Here is a 21,238-nt window from a genome sequence, read left to right on the forward strand (position 1 = left end):
AACTAACTCCAGCCTTCTTAAACCTGAAGGTTTATGGCTGCAGCAACACAAGCCTTCCATCTGTCCCTATCCAGGGCAAGATCAATCCAATCTTTCCCATCCTTACCGATTTCCTTTAGATACATCTGAACGTTATGTTATGTTTATGTTATTTAGGGGGTGTCCACAGGTGCACCTGCGTCATGGCAATGTTTGGGGAAGGGACAAAATTTTATAATTTAGCTGCCAATTCTACAGTCCATACCAAAAGCTTAAGACCACCAACTTTCTTCATATAAATAAATCCTGACCGAAAGTTTTTGGTACAAATATGGAGTGAAATTGTATGGAAGTAATATAGTGTGTGAGGCATATATTGCCGAAAAAATATTGGTATACGTCTTGTAGTTCTTGAGATACGAAAGTGGAAAATCAAATTTCTTAACTGAAAAATCCAGCATTTTGAAGTACAGATGAATGTGTATACACGTAACCGACGTCGTTATGACAGTACTGAATTTTTTCCAGTACTGTGGAATATGAACGAAGGTTTTGGGGCAAAAAAAAAATATCGTAATTTATATTTTTCCCTAAAAAGAACAACAAAAAACCCAGCGAAAACTGAGAGGTCTTCAGATAACAATATCTTCCTCAGCGACTGCGCTGGAGTGAACAAATTTTATCAGTCCTTAGTTGAAATGTGTGTCAATAGATGGCGCAGAAAGACATATCTCGAGTAGCAGCACTGTGCAAGTCCAAACCTGTTTTCGTTACGCTTGATAATAAACAGGCTGTTTGAATCGCAAGCTACGCGATAATGGGGGATAAATCTGTGCCCGTGGCCGTGAAATGGCAAATAATTTATGTACAGATGCAATAGGTCTCATAGAGAAATTGCAGTCGCATTGAATGTGAGTAAAACCTGCGTGGCGAACATAATAAACAAATTGAAGCAGCAAGGTACAGTAGTTGATAAACCACGCTGCGGCCGCCCCAGGGTAACGTCTGTACGCGAGAACCGGATTATCGCGAGAGTGGCAAAGAATAACAGTAAAGCCCCTCTTCCAGTGATTATGAGGGAATTTGAAGATTCCACCAATAAAAGGGTCTCAAAGATGACCATTTCGCGTCGTATGGGGGAATGTGGACTTGCGTCTCTCAAAAAGCCATTGCTCAACAATGTACATAAGAGAAATCGTGTGAAGTGGTGTAAAAATAAAAGAATCTGGTCCATGGGACATTAGGGTATGGTCCATTTCAGTGATGAATCGAGATTCGTGCTGTACAGCTCCCGAAAAGTGAGAGTTCGGAGGACAGTAACCGAGAAACGTCTCCCCGAATGTCTCGTGCAAGCTGTTCAGGGTGGGGTCAATCAGTCATGATCTGGGGATGCATGTCTGCTGCAGGGACCGGGATTTTGAGATTCATTCATGGCTCCATGGATTCACAAGAATACATCGAAAGATAACTTGCTCCGTCCGCCCAGAAGCTCCACAACGGGTACTTCGTCTTCCAGCAGGACAACGCGACTTGCCACACGTCAGCAGCAACAATGGCTTGGATTCAAGCGAGGGAAATCCCATTGTTGCCTTGGCCAGCACGAAGTCCGGACCTCAATCCTATAGAAAACCTATGGAACACCATTGGTCTTCGTTTAGCCAGACGCCAGCCAAAAAATGTCCAGGAACTTCGTGAACAGATCTCCGAAGTATGGAATCAGATTACGCCCCAAGAATGCCAGAAATTAGTCCGCAGTATGAGAAAACGTGTGCAAATGTGCTTGAAAGTTAAAGGTGTATCTATAGACTATTAAAAATTTCACACTTCATTCATCTAATTTCAGGAGAAATGTTTGTTTCCAAGTATATTTTCAAAGTTCAGATTTCATGATTTTACAAATTGTATCTTTAGTTGCATCTATGCATTAATATGCCCTTACACTTCCTTGACCTTGATGTACCTTTCAATAACATTACATAATAATTTCAATTTTGTATTAAAGTGTTTATTTCATGAAAAGCACTCGCATATGTACTTTTCTGTTTGTCTGAAAAACACATGACAAGGTGGTCTTAAACTTTTGGTATGGACTGTATATATATATCTTCACACAAAAATGTGGGGGGATTGTTTCGTTTGATTGACTTGTTATTGGGTTTTAGTTATTGTTATTATGTACAGTTTTCTACCTACCTGTGGGTGATCGCTGCGATGGGGTTGAAATGAACCACCACCTGCTATGCCTTTAGAATCGACTTGGAAGGGGACGTGCTGTAGAAACATTATTCATCTTAAGTCCGATATTTTAAAAGTGGTGCAAAGTGAGGAAACTATCAATAAGTTTGCTGCAACAACTTTGCAATGTCAGAAGTTATCATTTACGTAAAATGTTATTTCAATCAATGTCAAAGTGATAGCTATACATGTAAATGTCTATATTGTAAACAATACCTAAGGCTACCATATATTACTTAAATGTCTGTACCTATTATATTGTTCCGCAAATTTCGTCTGACCAAAATAATTCAGCATAAATGGGAGGAGGGTGGTGTTCTACCTTTTTTGGAGGGAGCTCGTCATAGACCTGATGTTAATAGATATTTTAATTAGCAGTTTCTTGAATGTCTATTAGGGCGACCACTGCCTACCAATTTCTGGCGTCGTCAAAGTCTCGTGAGTCTGTTTATGGCAATGATTAAGAAATCACAATATCAGATGCTGGAGACTGAATCCATATTACGCAATCTTCTGTTGAACCAGTACACAAAATACTGACAAGAGGGAAATTATGCTCTAAATTACCTCAAAGCAAGTATAGCACGTCACGTTGCCTTGAAAACTGAATGTATCCTAAGGGTAGTGAGGTTTTTTAAATATATTTTTTTAAAAGTTTTTGTTTTAAGTCCACTTTATGCACAGATGGGCTAATCAGGACTGGACCTACAATTTTAAGTGGGAACCGAACCACTATGTGCCGATCTACTACCTCCGGAGAGGTTAAATTTCACTATTCGGCCCGATTAGCCTCTTAGTTTCATTCTGTGACTGTCTGTAAATAATATTATAGAAGGAAGCTATTGAAATATATTATACGGCCGCTTTATATTCCTTTGCACATAATTATATCATGCCTCATAATACGTAGACCCGCTTCAGACGAAAGCATTTTCCTTATCATTTTTCTTACCATTTATGCCATCACCAAAATGCTACCGTATCAAGTGAAAAATCTTTTGGCATATTTCATGGCATTTCTCTAGGATAGGCTCGGTCCGTAGCATTTTTCGTAGCGTAACCAATCAGAAGCGATCTCTAGGTCACGAGTGCAGTTCTAATGGCGGTGGAGTCAGGTGTGAACAATATACCACTTCACATGTTTAAAAGCTGATAACTATTCAACCGAGAGGAATAACGTTTCCCATAAAACGGTATTGGGTAGAAATCAATGGCACTGCTTAAATACATACTTATAGCTCATACAATACACGTATGGAAGAATAATTTAGTTTTTTCAATTGTGAACAGTGGCGTAGCCCTGGGCGAGATTCCCGCGAAATTTGTTACGTCCATGGTGTGACGTATACATTCAAATTATAACGTTTAGAATTTAAAGTCAGATAAAAACACAATGTTTTAATTTTTTGCCCATATAAATTAGCAATTTCCATCTTTTTTCTCACTTCTATTTTTTTACATTCTTCGTATCAACTCGCGAGGCCCCTTCAGGAGAGAGGCCCTGGCCGGTCGCCCAATTCGCCCAGCCCTTGCTACGCCACTGATTGTGAACACCGTGAACTCACCATAGATGGTATAACTCGACGTGCCTTTCGTGCTGTATATATTATACATTGTAATCACAAAAGCTAACCGAAATATTACATGAAATGCTTTCGCGTAAAGTACTATGTGCTACAAGATTTTTTAGAAACATTTACATAGCATGTATGCTAGCAAAAAAATGTTAAAGGAAAGGCTTCCCTCTAAAGCTGGCCTTAGCCATGCATTTTTTGGGAGGGGCACGTGCCTCTGCGCTTCTCCCGCTAAATGCGCCAGTACCTAGTCCACATGAATACAAGACAACTGCTACACCATCAGCAGCGCTCTGCTATCATTGATGTCATAGGATAATTTTGGGACAGGGGAGAGATAATTTTTTGTTTTCTTCCCAGCTGAGTTTCTTTACTAATAACATGGCACCGAACCATCCGTGCGGTTGTTCTAGTTCTGTGAAAAGAACAGCTCGATTATCTGGGCACAGAAACGCTGTTGACACTTCTTTCCCATGTCCAGTTGAAAGGCGAAAGACCTTTGCGCTTCCTGGCTTCCGATGACAGCGAGGAATTTCTCGAACCGTCCTCCAGATGGCAGCACTGGCTGACAGACGAATGACCTCAGCTTTGGGCAAACATTTTCAACATCTGTGAGAACTTAGGAAACACTTTTACTCTGGAAAAACAAACACAAAATGTGCTTGGCAGAAGGTTAGAACAGTATTCCTCTAGAGGAGCATTCGTCTTCCTGAATCATAGATCTTGCTCAAAGTAAAAGTATATAGATAGAAATAACAATAAAAAAATGGACTTGCATGATAGGTTGTCACAAAACTTATTGTCCAGAACCATGTCATGCCAGTTAGTCAAATAAATACAGGGTGTCGCAAATATAAGCATACCCCCTGTTTCTTTTGTTATTCTGATTGGGTATACTTTTTTGGGACACCCTATAGTATTAGCAGAGAGAAGGTGGTATTAGGCGAAGTTGTATGGCTTCCAGTGACCAAGAGATACAATGAAAAATTACTTACGGTACGCTACCACCTAAGTCTTGATTTAATTATTCTAATAATATCTGGAGATGAATACTAACACATTAAAATACTGGCCAAGGCAAAATTTATAGTATAAAAATATATATATATATACACTAAAAACGTAACGTTTCCACCCTCTAACAGCTCTAATTCAGACGAAACTTCACAATAAATTGATGAAAGATACAAAACATCATCTTGTATATACACTCCCAGACAGGGTCCATTTACACAACAACAGGAAGGCACTAGTCCTTATCTTAGACATTTTCTGTCAGGAAATCCTGAGTGTGGAATCTCCTGACAGGTAATTGACCCTACCTGACAGATGATTGAGAGGTACCTGGTAAGAGTCTGGCCTTATCAACTCCTTTATTAATGAATACTGCATTTTGCAGTTCTAAATTATGTAACCTTCTCCACTCTCCTATTGTTTCATCTCTTTTTCTCAATATTTTATTTCCTAAAACTTTAAATCTATGTTCCTCCTTTAGTGTAAGGTGCTACGTTTCAAATCCATACAGAACTAACTACATGCATAAGTAGTTACTGTCTTGCATATTACAGCATTTAGTTTCTTTGATATTAGACGTGAGGATAAACGTTTATGCATAGAAAAGTAACATGCATTATCTAAATTAAGCCTCTTGTAATTTCCTCTTTACTATTGTTTTCATTTGTTAATATTTAATTTAGAAATTGATTCAAATCAGTTATCTAATAATTCAGTTTTGATTATTACCTGATATGTTGTTTTGTGCTGTAAGCATGAATTTAGTTTTCTCTGTGATAACGTGAATGCCTATCTCCTTTGCTACTTCTAAAAGCATTTTAATATTATTCTTAAATGTATTTTCATCATTACATAGTTTGTGAATATCAACAGCTGAGTTACGGTATTTACTTTTAGTCATTTTATTTAAGTTGCTTCTTTCTTCCTGACCGCATTTTCTAAGGCTAAATTTGCGTAATTGTAACATCATGGCCTTGTAATCAAGGGGTTCCAGATTCGATACCCGGTGGAGGCAGATGCTGGTTCCGATCCCACTCTAAAGTGTAGGTCCAGTCGCAATAAACCTTTCTGTGCATAAAGTGGACTTAGAAAGAAAATTCTACCTCTAAGGCTAAATTAAAAAATAAAGGTGAAAGTGCATCTTCTTGTTTCAACAGACCATAAATTTAAAATTCACCAGACATACTGTTATCTATAAAGTATAAGATACCTTTTGGGTAAGTGTTAGAATTCTGTCAAGGGCGTGAGTGAATATCTTTAAGAAAAAATAAAACTTATTTTTGTTATTAAAAAGAATATCACTTGCGTGTTTTGAGCTTATGACCCGTGGCTATAGGTCTTTTCAGTTCTTACGACAGGCGCTCTAGAAGCTGCCAAGGGAAGTGGGGAGCGGCGAATTCGCCACAGACCAACCAGACAACAGCGGTGGCGCCGAGAGATACGACATGGCGGAAATAAGTACTACGTGAACCTCGTTCTACAGGCTGCTGCGTTTCTTATCGCGCTGGATTGATCGCTTCCCCGATCCCCTTGCCAGCATATAGGGCGCCCGCCGTAAGAACTGAAAAGACCTATAGAAATACTTTAACAAGTACACCTTGACCAGAAATCGAGAATTACGAAATAAACTTCCACCCCTGAGTCTGCCTTTTTGACGGTAGGGGGCGTAATGTGTCAGCGGCACCTCACATAAGCTCCAGATCTGGCAGCTAATAATCCATCCAGTCAACAATGTCCCTGTCAAAATAAGTCCAGGGAGGGGTGAAAAAGTTTAGGAGCATGAAATTGCAGCCCCCGAAAAAGGGCACTTCCCTACGGATGACGTCAACGATCCCTCTCCCCCCGCGACGAACAGTCCTTGTCTAAAGAGTGGCGTAATAGGATAGACAGGGGCTTATTAAGATTAGGCCAGGCGTGATTAATCGATTCACAACGAGGGTAGTCTCTCGCCTTTGCGTCCTGCCACAGGTGTCTTCTATATACCGCCCCCCTTTCCCGCTTTCTGTTTGGGGAAACAATGCTCCCCCTTTCCAACCCCCGTTCTTTTGCTGTCCTCGCTTTCACATCTGCATTTGCATATTCTCTTCAATTTTCCTTTACCCTCTCCTATCTCTCTTCCCGCTTCTCCTTAAATTTTGTTGAAGAGGCCGTGCTCTTTAGTGGTTCAAATTAGCAGAATTTGTTTTACAATTTATGAGTATGTTGATCATATCGATCCCTGTTTTGCTTGTTCAACTTCTAAGTAGATATACAGCGCCATCTTATATCCGTAAATAAATATTAAGTCAGAGACATTGAAAAATGCATGAACTTGGTTATAAATAAGAGATGTGGAACTTAGAGGGGGGGTATCTTATCGGTTGAAGTAGTAAATGCATTATTTAGATACTTTTTAAAACTTCCAAATGTAGATATGGTAAAAATATCGGCACCGATAATAGTGTCAAGAAAAACAATATAGTGAAGAGAGAGAAAGTGTGGGGGTATGAATTTGTGTCTTTGAGTCTGCGGGGCACATCTAACATGTCGCAAAAATGAGTTGTTGACAGCCCTATAAACCTAAACCTTACAGGAAATTTCTAAAAACAAAATTCTCAATTACGTAGTAAGAAAAGTACAAGTCTTGAGAGACAAGAATTCTGATCTTTACACATCAGAGCAAAAAGCAACTAAAGGAATATTAAAGAGAGATGATACAAAAGTGTTACCTGAATTTGACAAATTTTGAAAAGAGTAAGAGTACAATCCAATATACAAGAAAACAATGCTCAACGCAAGAACAAATACAACTAATCATTACACGTAGCAGAATCAAGTGATCAATCTAAGATTAACAGATATCTCAGTAACTCTATTGACTACAGCAGCACCATCTATCGACAAGGAAAGCATCTATCATGTTTCGCCATTTACAATCTAATGTTTAGATGCGGGGCACATCCAGCTGCTAACACATCGCGAAAATGGGTTGCTGATAGCTTTAAACCTGGCCTCTTAACATAACAATGTAGGCATTTTAAGAATTATAATTGTGAAAATAATACATGTAAGTTGGTTAGGAGGGTTGCGTTTCGTGTTATCAACAACATGTTTGAGAATCTGATTTTCGCCAAGTGTTAGCAGCTGGATGTGCACCTCACCAGCCCCGCTTCAGTATAGACACATTGCTACTCTCGCCTTGCAGATAGCTAACCGTGGTCTCCTCTACGCATTTGAGAGTCGACCAATTATCTTCCAGAAGTACTGTCGGATTAAAAATTATGAATACCCACGTTTGGACTAATTAAAAATTAACCAGTACACTACATAAAAACGAGTTACATCAAAATTTAGCTTATTCAATTCTGCGTTAATCTATGGTAACCAATTATTTTTTTTCGAGTATGCCTTCGATTCTTTTATCGTCGTGAGAACAAAAAAAATGTCGCCAATTTTGTGTTTTCCAAACGACCGCTCTCTTTGAAATTCTACATATTATAACATAAGAACAACAAGACATTAGTGTTTCGAAGAAAGTGAATGATATTCAACAACAGTTTGGAACATAGATATTAAGAATAGAACCTGAACTCGGCAACTTTGGCTAGAAACTGCAAACGCGGTGAGCCATAAAATAAAGAAGAAGAAGAATTCTATATAAAAAAAATTGTGGTCCGATCGTGATGGAATTTAAATACAGTGCAGGTAGAAAGGTTAAAAACAGTTTAGAACATAGATATTAAGAATAGAAACTGAACTCAGCAACTTTGGCTAGAAACTGCAAACGCGGTGTGAGCCATAAAATAAAGAAGAAGAATTCTATAAAAAAGGAAAGAAATGTGGTCTGATCGTGATGGAATTTAAATACAGGGCAGGTAGAAAGGTTTTAAACACACTCCTCAATTTTCAGATTTTTTAAATCGGCCAAAAAAGGCTCTTATCAATTTTGTAAAACAACTTTTTCTTAGCATTGGGTTGTCCAACAAATATGATATTGGTCTGGTCTTGAGCTCATTGCAGCTGTTTTTAAATTTTATTATCATTGTCAATTCACAGTGCGAAAACGATTTTATACAGATATTTATTTAACGGAGTAAAGATGTGTGTTGAACGTGGCAACACCGCACTACCGCGATGTGTCAGTGCTTCTATAGTTAGCAAAGAGAAATCTGAATATATGCTTATAGAATTTAGCTCTGTCGTATTCGTTCGAACATCCATGGAGTTGTTCTGACGGTATCACAGGCAGCAAGTCTTCTTACCAGGAGGGGATGCAAGGGGTGTCCCTCGACAACACTCGGAGAACTAAATGCATCATATCGATTGATGCACCAGAATGCATACATAAACTCTGTAGCTCAGACCAAACGTTTAAGTGCATCATCCAAAAAGATGCAGGAAGGCGCATCAACCTGTATCAACTTATGCATTTAATTGCATCTCGACTGAAAGAAATCCTCACTTGAATCAAATGATGCACTTTGGTGTTTCTTTCACAACATACAAAAATGCACCAAACGATGCATTCTGGTGCATCAATCGATATGATGCATTTAGTTTTCTGTGAGTAGGTAGAGAGTGAGGAGGACCTGCTGGCAAGAATCCTTGCTGCCTGTGATATCCCCAGAACGTCCCCAGGGGTGCGACAGAGCTTCTTTCGACGCTGTTATGCCTGCATCGACGCTGGGGGTCGCCTACGGTAACGTTTTCGTCGCAGAGTGCTACGATACACAGTATATGTAGTAATGTCCGAATGAAATCTTATCCCCACTGTAATAGGCAGCCCCAACTACACTCTGTCCCATTTATCTCTGGAGCAGACGAACGAAAACAAGTCTCTGTGCAAGTAGTGACGCGAGACGGCTCCACCTATCAACACGTGAAAGGGAATGGGCTTGCGTGGAGGGGGCAAAAGCGACTCCAGTGACTTACCAGCAGCGTGTACTGCTTCGCTCTGGCCACTCGATTTCCCCCTCTTTTCTGCCGCTATGCAGAGAGGGAGGGGGACAGGGTATAGTTTTGGCTTAGGCTATAACTTTTCCATGACGCGTTTCAGGACTGGGGTTCTATATCTCATATTGGTGGTTAGGTCAGTCCCCATCCACTCTGCCAGTTTGATTCAAGGTTACGGAAACACCCTGTATGTACAGTGGCGAGGGACAAGTTGCCAAAACTTGGGGGGGGGGGGGGGCAAAGACAGTTCTCTTTCCCTCGTTGATTTGGGTTGATTTGGTGTTTTAAGTCCACTTTATGCACAGTAAGGCTAATCCGGACTGGATTAAAGTGGGATCCGAACCACTATGTGCCTCCACCGGGAATCGAACCCGGGACCCCTTGATTACAAGGCGACGACGCTACCACTGCACCATCGGGGAGGTCTCTTTCCCTCGTATATAGGGTTTAGTGCAGGGGCAAAAGTGGCAAGAAGTGGAGGGAACTGCCCCCCTCGCTCCCCCTAATCGCCGCCACTGTGTATGTATGTACCTATCTATTAGTGTTGCCCACGGGACGAGACGGGACAGGCTTTTAAAAATTCGAGACGAGAGGAGATTGACCATGTGCCATAAGACAAACGAATATTTTCGAGACGAGACGAGACAGGCCAAAGTCTCGTCTCGTGGGCAACACTACTATCTATCTATCTATCTATCTATCTATCTATCTATCTATCTATCTATCTAATATATAAATGTGTGTATATGTTCGTGTATGTGTAGTGTGTTTGTGGGTGTGATGAACGTACTGCCACGCAAATTGTTCTTGTAACTCGTCTGTTCCGCTGACCACGTGCAGCAACCTTACATGCAACTCACTTTTCACTCATATGTGTGACCGTTCAGTTCTATAATTTTCCAGCATTTAAAAACACATGGTGCATCCCTCTCTCCTTCCGTATGAAAGAATAGAAATGTTCTGGCCGAACGAGGCACAATGTTAAAACACAACCTTCCTCTCTGCTCCTCTCCGAGCTACAAAACCGCGCAAGGAGAAAGGAATGAGGTGGAGGGGGAGAGTTCTAAAGCCATGACAGTAGTGTATGCAAATTTTTGCCTAATCGGTTGTTGGGATACAGAGAACAGAGAGAAAGGATTACAAAGTCAGCGGAAGCTCACCAACTGGCCAATACGCTTCGGTTCTCAGGGCGTTCCTGCTCCAGTGTCAGCTGTGGTATGAGCAGATGGAAAGGGCTGGCAATGTTGCCAACTTGGCTATTTGGGGCTAGATATGAATTTTTTTTAACACTGCAATGGAAATGTAGCACTAATTTTAATCTTCTTTCATTAGTTATATCCAACTTTTAGTATCTCCGCAACATCTGTGATCACAAGCATACGCAGTATTGTATTTTCGTAGGATGCTGAAATTGCAACGGAGCATACTACATATCTACGTTTTTGAGGCGGGAAGGGGGCGGGATATTTCGTAATTACCGTTTTTAACCTTCGTTTTAAGAATTGTTCAAAGGCAAAAATGGTAAACGGTTGTCAAATTAATAGGGTTTGCAGTGATCACTTTGGTTATCACCGAGTTCTTTACTTCTTTCATTAAAATGTTTTATTTTCTCAAGATTTCGGAAGGGGCTGTAGCCCCAACAGCTCCCCCCTTGTGTACGCCAGTGCCTTTGATGTTGTCTCGGTACATGCCTTGTAATTTTACAAACAAAAGTATATTTACCGCATGTTTTGTTTATTCATTTTTAGAAACTAAGAGAAAGTCGAACCTTATTTTCCTCACAAGTTTAACAAGTCATGTGACCACTGATTGTGAGGAAGATAAGGTTAGATTCTCTTTCAGTTTGTAATGAACTATATGCTGTATTCTAATGCAATATATTATATATAACATAAGAAAAACATAGATAGCGGGTAATTTAACTTTTTTCTCTGGTGTGTAACACCAGACTGGCTGTATTTTTATTTTGCAGACATGTGATGTGTGGTGATCAATTCGAATAGAGATATTGTCCCAAATTACTTTCGTTCCTTCCGTTGCTACTCCCCCTTTAAATTCCTTACATTACGGTGTTCAATTATTTGTTTACTCGTGTAATTTTTTGTGTTGAATTGTTCGTTTATGAGAATTTAATCGATCAGGATAATCAGAGACATCTGGTGTTTATTTACCAAATGTTTGGATTCAACTGATTATATATTTCAGAACCATCACCTATGGTCACTGGTGTACGCAAGGGGGAAAGAATGGGGCTACGGTCCGTTTTACAATTTTGAGAAAATCAAGACTTTCAAATGATAGCACGGCAAAAGGGTAAATGCAAAAGCCACCTTTGAAAAACTTTCAAAACAAAGGTTAGAAATGGTAATTACGAAGTATTTTATTGTATATCGCCCATAGCATAGTTATAATTACTTTTTAATTACTCTAAAGATTCGTTAGTACACACTCAGAAATAACTGCTCTGCAATTTCTGTCATTTTTCATTTTAGAAATAACAGGTAATATAATTTTCTTATATCACAATACGATCATAATCTGCTGGAGGCTAATCACATGTTATTATTAAAATCACGTGTAATTTTACTACTTACGTGCCGTTTCCTACATGTGATTATATTGTAATTTTTTTTAATTTTTAAATCCCTATTTTTTTATTTCACATTACCTGTAATATTATTTGTAGTATTATATGGGTGTGAAACTTGGTCCCTTACATTAAAAGAGGATAATAAATTAAGAGTATTTGAAAATAAAATCCTAGGGGAAATATTTGGACCTAAAAGGGATGAGGAGACAGGTGAGTGGAGAAGGTTACATAATTTAAAACTGCATAATTTGGACAGGCCATGTGGCACGAATGGGAGAGGAAAGAGGAGTTTACAGGATTCTTGTTGGGAAACCTGACGGTAAGAGATCAGTAGGAAGGCCAAGACGAAGATAGAGGGACAACGTTGAGATTGGACATAAAGAAAATCGGTAAGGATGGAAAAGATTGGATAGATCTTGTCCAGGATAGGGACAGGTGGAAGGCTTGTGTTGCTGCAGCCATAAATCTTCGGATTTAAGAAGGCTAGGAAGTTAGTTAGTTAGTTTATTTAAACGAAAATTGGTCTTCTTACTATGTTTTATCATGTAGTATACTTATTTATTGTGTATATGTCATTTATCTATTGTAATAAACGGCTGTATAAGGTTTGTATGCTGCTTTTTAGCAGTATAATCGAATACTAAATAAATAAATAATATCCACTTTTACAATTCCAGCCCCCCCCCCTCCCCGAAAATAATTCTGCGTAGAATAGCGTCTACAGTATCGGTAAGGCTTTGGATAGGACATAGAAACAATATCTTTCATGTTTAGGTTGTTAAAAGTGATTTTGGCTCTTTTTAAATAATCGGGTATGGCAACACTGTGGGGCTGGGATCTTGGGCATTGATACGGAGGAAATGGATAGCACGACTGCCCGCTCTTCTATTGCAGATTTTCCGTTCCCGCTGACTCCCCCGTCTCTTTCCTAATGGCCGTGACATAAAGCTAATTAGGGCTATCGTTCTGGAGCGGCAGGTTTGCATTTAGGATCATCCGAGCGATAATCGAGGATTCGATTTCACTTTGAGGGTTGTATCGGGTATGAGATCGATAAGGGTCACGATTCCTTTTCATTCGATTTATGTTCTGGTAACTTGGAGACAGGTGGATCGTAACTCCCATTCACGACAAGAGAGCAATTCTGTGCAAGGAAAGTGCAATACCCTAGTACAGTGGGCTCCATGAGTATTACCTTGCAAATTGTCCATCACCATGTTCGTGCATTTTATTTGACCCAATAAGAGCTTCAAGAATTAACAAGCTGTTGACAATTTCTGCACCAGCATACATAAAAATCCATTGCTTAAAAACACAGGATGTAAGAGAAAAATTAATGAAAATAGTCATGGACAATTTGTACGGTAATACTCATGGATCCCACTGTACATTATACTCTGTTGTTTTATTTTCGATATGTTAAATGATATCAACGTTTTTTGCTTTGAAAAATATTAATTTAATTACAGGAATCTATATTTAGAAAAAAAACTTTATTTAAAAACATTTTCATCCGAAAAGTGACATAATCTTTCGCTGATGACGTCATACTTCCAATTACTAGACCAGGTGGATGGATCAACCTGTATGTAGCTGCCTAGGTTTACATAAGTCTTTTAGTGATTACCACTAACTTGAGAAGGCTCAGTGTTGACTGAGCCCTGTCCTTACTGCAGGAAGAACAAGGGACACCTTCTAAAAATTGATACAAGAAAAAGAACTAACCCTTTGAGACCAAATCGACAACGAGCCAGGCCTCTGTAAAATCGAAAACGAGACTGAGAGTTACTGCCAGAGACTCTACTCGTTTGAAACGTAAAAATTTGACACTGAGCCTAATTGTTATTTCTGCTCTAGAATACCAGTAAGGTTGCAGCTGAGAACCTGTATAGCATCGTTGCACATATTCAAGTTAGAATTTCGTTTCTTGAATTCACCTTCAATTTACGATATTAATTCTATCAAAACAACTTATACTCCCAACTTTATACAATCATTTAATTGCTATTCTTTCTTGAAATACAACATTTTAATTCTTACAAGAGACTCATCCCAACAAGATAATCCTCCTAAAACCTGCAAGATATAATTTCCCAAAACACAATTCTTCCATCATGCAGGATTCCAATTAGTAAATCAAATTATTATGCACGGATACAACGTGAAAATATCGATTGCAGAAACTAAAATGAAGACCATACAGGGAAAGAATGTGATTTGTCCATTTTTTAGCCAAATTGAGATAAAGGTGCCATCAAATAGCTCTGTGAAGGCTCCTTCTAACTAGGACTTGTACGAGAATAGAACATGCTTTTTCCATCCATTACAAAGAGGTTTTGGTTACGTATACAGTGAATGAGCAGTGTCTCTCAATGCCTTGGTTTTGAAGCCAGTGGGTGGAGCTTCAGTTGGTCAGCGTAAGATGGCGGCATCTACTTCAACCAATGAATTCAACTGACAGAAGAACATCGCATCAGCTGCTGCATGCGCACGCAGGCTGGAAGTAGCATGGAAGTAGGCTGCAACTACAAACGCGAACTCGAGGTTTGCTATACACTTAAATACTACAAACCACACTATAACTAGCTTTATTTGCTTATGGAATTATTCCTTCAGGTTTCCTGTCACCAGGGGTGCCCACAGGGGGTTTCATGACGCGCCTGCGTCATGGGAATTTTTTGGGGGGACAAAATTTTATACCAATTCTATATATCTTCACACAAAAATGGGGGGATCATATCGTTTGGCTTGTTTTTTAGTTTTAGTTTTGGTTATTATGTATAGTTTTTCTACCTACCTGTGGGTGATCATGGCGATAGGGTTGAAATGAAGCACCACCTCTTATGCCTTTAGAATCGGTTTGGAAGGAGGGAGGCGTGGTATTTGCATTAATACAAGGTTAGTCGAGCAGACAAACGGTGAGGACTAAGGATCAGTGCACCAACAATGGCAGTGAGCCTAAAGTATCTAAAATAAACATATATTGCTTAAATATGTCTTCATTATACAGTGACGCAACCACAGGGGGGGCAGGTAGTCATTGCCCCCCCCCCCACCAAACCTTCGACGGAAGTCAATTCTAGGGTAGCAAGGGGAGACAAACATTGACGGCCAATGCCACCTGCAGGGAGGGCACAGAGGAGCATTTACCCGTTCGATTTCAAATTTAATGCAAATGAAAATTCATTTTGTAAAATTTTTCTGCTTGCTTCGCTCGCATTATCTGCTTTCCTCGTGTTCGTCAAGTTCAGAGCTGTAGCTAGGGGCGGCGGGAGACGGCCATGGGCGCCGATTGACCTAATTGAAAAAAGTTGTAAAAGAGAGAGTGCCTTGGCGCCCCGTGATATTATTTGCGCCTTATTATGGGCGAATAGGGGGGGTAGCAAACATTGACGGCCTAGGGCACCTGCAGGGGGCACAGAGGAGCAATTACTCCCTACGATTTCAAATTTTATGCAAATAAAAATTGATTTTGTAAAATTTTCTTCCTTGCTTCTCTCGCATTATCTGCTTTCCTCGTTTTCCAAGTTCAGAGCTGTAGCTAGGGGCGGCGGGAGTCGGCCATGGGTGCCGAATGATCTAAAAAAAGTTGTACAAGAGAGAATGCCATGGTGTCCACTGAAATTATTTGCACCCTATTAAATAAATATTGTTTTCAATTGCAAGAATTGGATCTAAAAATTTTCTTGCTCGCCTCGCTCGCATTCTACTTGTTTTCTGTGATGTAATGTGTTTAAATAATATGTGTTGTATATTTGTATTGAATAAGCTTGTTGCATATGTATTTCCATTTTATGTCACTCCATGTTGCATATGTGTAAAACATATGTTGTACATGAAAGTAACACATACATCATAGGAAAGCATTTATCATCCATTCTCTGTCATTCAAAAATACAGTTTGTGTGCTTGGTGTTGAAAAAATATTTCAAATCGTTTGTTCCAAACAAATGCTTTAGCACAGTCTTCTACCTTTTTTTTTGCGTAATTTGTGAGGATAATAACGTCTTTGATACTACTAGTACTACTACTACTGGTATAATAATAATAAAGCTATTATTAATATTATTATTATTGGTACGTTTATCATGGTACTTGCCCCCCCCCCCCCCAGACAAATATTCATGGTTGCACCTCTGGTATTATATTTTTCCGCAAATTTTGTCTGACAAAAATAATTTGAGTAATTAATTCGGCATAAAGGGGGGGGAGGTGTTCTACCTTTTTGGGGGGAGTACGTCATGGGCCTTGGGGGAATGGGCATCCCTGTCACTGTGTTAGTACTGCCGTGTATTGAGCAGGCACCATTGCTCCTAAATCTTATTCAAATGTATCAAAATCACATGCTTTCTTACGGAGTCTTCGAATGTTTTGGTCTGACTTCGCCGGTTTGTCGTCACGTGACTTGGCTTCAGAAACAGCGCACTGGTCCTTACTCTCCTGGTGACGTTTTGACTTAACGATTTCTGTCCTCTTGCAGGAAATCGCCGATGATGGCAGAGGATCGGAAGCCCCCTCTCTGTGGGCTTTGCTGCCGACCTATCTGCGACCGTTTCTACCTTCGGGTGGTCGACGTTTCATACCACGAGTGCTGCCTCTTCTGCTGCGAATGTGGCGCCCCGCTCTCAGGCAAGTGCTTCACCAGGGACTCCAAGTTCTACTGCAGAATAGACTACGACAGGTGAGTGGAAAGGAACATCGTCTACAAATTCTGTGAATATGTTTATGTAGGTTCATTATTTCCGTGACATATTCAGCTTCATTTACACATAAAATGATCGTGTAGTAGAGGTAAATCAGCTCAGAAATATCACACTAGCTTCCAGTTCTGAGTGTTGACACTTTCCATAACGCAGAATGTTTATCCTGGTACCAGTAGCGGCGAAAGGGTGTCAAAAGTGGGGGTGATGGGGGGGGGGAGCTTACTTTCTCTTGGTACACAAGGCTTTGTATTAAGAGGTCATGGTGCAATGCAAAAGGTACCCCCTTAATCGACGCGTACCAGTAGCGTATACTGGGTTAAGAACCTGGGCTATCGCACCATATCATAGTGTTCGAATGGACAAAAATTTGCTGTTGGGGGTGTTTTTGTTCTTTTAACTCATTTGGAGTGGCGGGTTGAAGTGATGTGACTGTGATTAAAAATATATACCTCATAAATAAAACATGGACATATACACTGTCAGTAAGGAAAGGGTTTCAAGAATTTCATTCTTATTTGCATAAATGAGAGGCCCATATTGTGAATATTATGTAGGCCTACAGGTATATACGAGAATAAAAATAAAATTTCAACCTACCGATTTTCACGATTTGAAGTTCGGGTACTTCTTGTTGGCGCAGTAATAACGTCGTTGCCTTGAAACTAAGGGGTCCTGGGATTGATGCATGGTGGTTTAGATACCACTTTTATTGTAGGTCCGATCCCCACTGTTCATAAAGTGGACATACAAGGAAAATCCACAACGATTTGAAACATATCGTCATTCGTAAGCCGAAAAGACAGCTTATTAATTATGTCCCTCATTTCAGTTCGCTACACAACACACAGTACATATCATTCACAAAAAAAAGACAATCCACTCACTACCGTATTCACACGCTGCCTGTAAATAAATTCCACGCACCAAGACCACTCGACACGATCTAGACTAGAACTGGTCCTTGTCATTTCGGTAAACCATTCCCTCTCAGCCAACAATTTTCTACTCCCTACTGAATCTCTAGTTGTTTGAAGGTCAACGACCTCTTTTTCAACTCCTCTGCAAGCGTTCAATGATATTCTTGTCCCTGCCACATGACACTTTCCCCTTGCCCACGATAATTTCGCTTCAAAATTCCCCATTCCTGGGAAAATTACATAAAAAGGTAAAAAAAAATGGTTTGCAACACTGACCCAGACTGTTGAGAAAGTTCAGAATGTTTCCAACTTCTAAGAAATCAGGTTCATCTTCTTATTGAAATGAACAATTTTATGCACATTTTCTGATATATATTTTTTCTGTATTTTATTCCCTGGGTCTGGGCTTCGCAGATAGCCTAGGTAGCCCCGAATATACGCCTCTGCCTGGTACAGTTCCCGCCACTATACGGCGTACGATTTTAGAAGCGATATCGAGCGGGGCCACGCAGGGCGTGACCTTGGCGACCAGTGCAACGTTGTACAGTTAGGAAACTGCGGCGCGCAAGTTGAACGCCGTGTTCTGTGTTTTTCCTGCGCGCAAGAAGTTTTCATAAAACTCGCCACTTTAAAGTTCATCATAAGGTGGGGCAAGACATTTTGAACCTAACTGTCCAAGTCCCATAAATTTCCGTTCCCTACAGCCGGAGTTATCGTTTCTTGGAGAAACAATGGGAAACAGCACGTCTCAACACACACACAATGACCCTTTCATTTTCCTTCCGTCTGTCTTTTCTTTGCCACCGTGTTGAGAAAGCGGAGTTTTTGTGTCTTGGGAAAGCAATGGGTGTTAAATTCGTCTCAGATCCTTCATTGTCGTAGGCATTCTCCAACATTGCGAGTCTGAGTCAGTTGGAGTTCTTATATGCTGCAGTGATATTATATTATAATCCTGTGTAGAAATATTAACTGCATTATTTCACTGTACACATATATACTGTGTATGCATTATATAAAAGAAAAAATAGTTTAATACTGGACACAGCTAATTCTGTCTTTCCCTTCCGCTAGCAGTTAGTTTGGCAACAGCGCAATAGCACTGACTTCGTATTGGCTTAACTCGTGTTACTTGTGAAAGAGTACACCAGGTGATCTGATGGAAGACGTTGGGTTCTTCCACCCACTTAGAAGGCGGCGGGGTAACACTTTCATATAGGTGAAACGGATTTCTTACTTTTTACAGGAGAAAGTACTTACGCAAATAATTTTCTGTAGCGTTGTGGAAGTTCGTGAATGTAGTTTTGATCCATTTTAATGCGAATACATGTTGTTTTCTGCGAAAATCTCTGCTGCCGCCATTTGCTTTCTGCACGAGAGCACAATGTTCCGTGTCTTAGATGACGTAAACCCCGTATTCAGTGTTTCAAACCTCGCCATGTTTTCAATATAACATGACGTGTCGGGTATTTTTAATTTTTTAATTTTTTTTTTTAAACTATGCTTGCCTAACCTAAGCTAACCTTACGGAAAATGGTTTGTGGGGCTAACGTGGATGGTTTTTGGGGCTAACGTCAATGGTTTGTGAGGCTAACGTCAATGGTTTGCGATGTATTAGCATAATTTCAAATCTGGGCACGAAAGTAGGTGTTTTTCGGTGAACAAGGTTGCAACACTGCATAAATCGATAAAACGCTCGCACAACGCGCGATGAACCAGTACGCTATAATGTTTGTTACAGAATCGAAATAACGAACAGTAAGTACTCGTAAATGTAAGAAATAGACATTATTTTCGTTAGAAATTCATTATTTCACCTAAAGAAATGTTCCGCAATGCAGAATAGTACGTTAGCAATGTAAAAAAGTGTGAAATAAATTATTTATAGGTGTCACACCTATATAAAAGTAGTACCGGCGGCGGAGACATCACGTGCTTTGTGCTCCGCCAGCCAGAGTTTGTCGTTTGAACATTCATAATAGAATCGAGGTGAGGGCAACCGACTTACCGACATCAGGTATTTCAGATGGCGAGAGAAAAAATATTTGCACTGTTAAGAGATTATTATTCTAGACTCGCGCAAAACCACTGGTAAGTCACGATGTCTGTACAAAATGTACATTTGGAAACAACAGCATGCAGACGACAGACCTATGGTTTCCACCCGTCCCAGTTTTCCCGGAACAGTACCGTTTCTTGATAAAATGTCTTTGTGCCCTGAATTTATCCCAAATGTCCCGCTTCCAGCTATTAAGATTTCTATAAGTGGCGGATTTTATTTCGCTTTGTTTGTAGTATAACCATGTAACACCTCCTGGTGGCGAATCTGTTGACCAATTTCTACTGGGATATTCACAATGCTGATTACGATTCTTTTTTGTCTCGATGCCTACTTTTTCCATTAGTCTTACAAATAGTCCGACACCGCGGAACAAATGTTTGTCTTTCTCCGCAACACAGGACAATTAGAGTGCGCGTCAAATCTCCTGCATATGGCGATAGCCAATAGCAGCGCACTGCAGCGGTGCCATGTCGAAATCTCGCACGGAAAAGAGACAGCGTGGTTGAGCGAAACGCCTTGTCACGGAGAGCACGGAACATTAGGTAATATAACATATATTAAACTTAATGGGAGAAAAGAACATGCCTGATTATGCCAGAGGGACTGCCAGAGAGGGGCTCCTCGTCACTCCAACAACTGCCGTCGTTGTCCTCAACGTCACTGTGTCGTCCTTCAAATGTATTATAATTGGGTCCAAAATTTCGTCCCGATCTATCTCCCTTACAAAATTGTTTTCCTGTAATTGTTGTGCATGTTTAACACAAGCTGCCCATTTTTCTTGTGTTACATTGTCAAGTTATTCGTTAACAAGTTAACAACACATTTTAATGTGTGGTTCTGTTTTACCCATATCTCGTCAAGGTAAAAGATTGGTCTCGAATCACCAGATACTCGAATTTCGTGCATTGCACGAAGGAATTTTACCCTTGACGTAACAATGTCACTTCTCTCCATCAGAAATTTACGACCGTCGTTGGTTTTCCTGTACTTGAAGCCTAATTGTTTCAATATTCTCAAGGTGGAAGTTCTAGAGCCTTTGTAAGATATTTTGTCCCGTAAAGAGTACGTTATCATTTTGGCAGTAGGAAATTCGCCACAATCGTAAACTTTAAAGACGGTTCTACGAACTACGTCTTTTTCAAAGTCATCTAGGTTTGTTGTTCTTTTCGGTACGTTAATGTGCTTTCTAGGTGATTGAAACATTGGAGCAGGCCCCGATCCACATTATTTTGCCC

The 21,238-nt window shown here is 40.0% G+C and overlaps 1 protein-coding gene across 1 annotated transcript in view; it reads left to right on the forward strand.

Moving 5' to 3' along the window:
* Nucleotides 1–16,565: 16,565 nt before the first annotated feature.
* The window catches only part of LOC146005483 (LIM homeobox transcription factor 1-beta), a 67,017-nt gene continuing 62,344 nt past the window's right edge, over nucleotides 16,566–21,238 (forward strand). Inside the window, 2 exon segments of the mRNA XM_083144729.1 lie at nucleotides 16,566–16,600; nucleotides 16,805–17,009. Of these exon segments, the coding sequence (XP_083000855.1) occupies nucleotides 16,566–16,600; nucleotides 16,805–17,009 (240 nt within the window).

The sequence above is a fragment of the Lepisma saccharinum genome, chromosome 23 (genome assembly GCF_977018435.1).
Source record: "Lepisma saccharinum chromosome 23, izLepSacc3.1, whole genome shotgun sequence".
NCBI lineage: Eukaryota > Metazoa > Arthropoda > Insecta > Zygentoma > Lepismatidae > Lepisma > Lepisma saccharinum.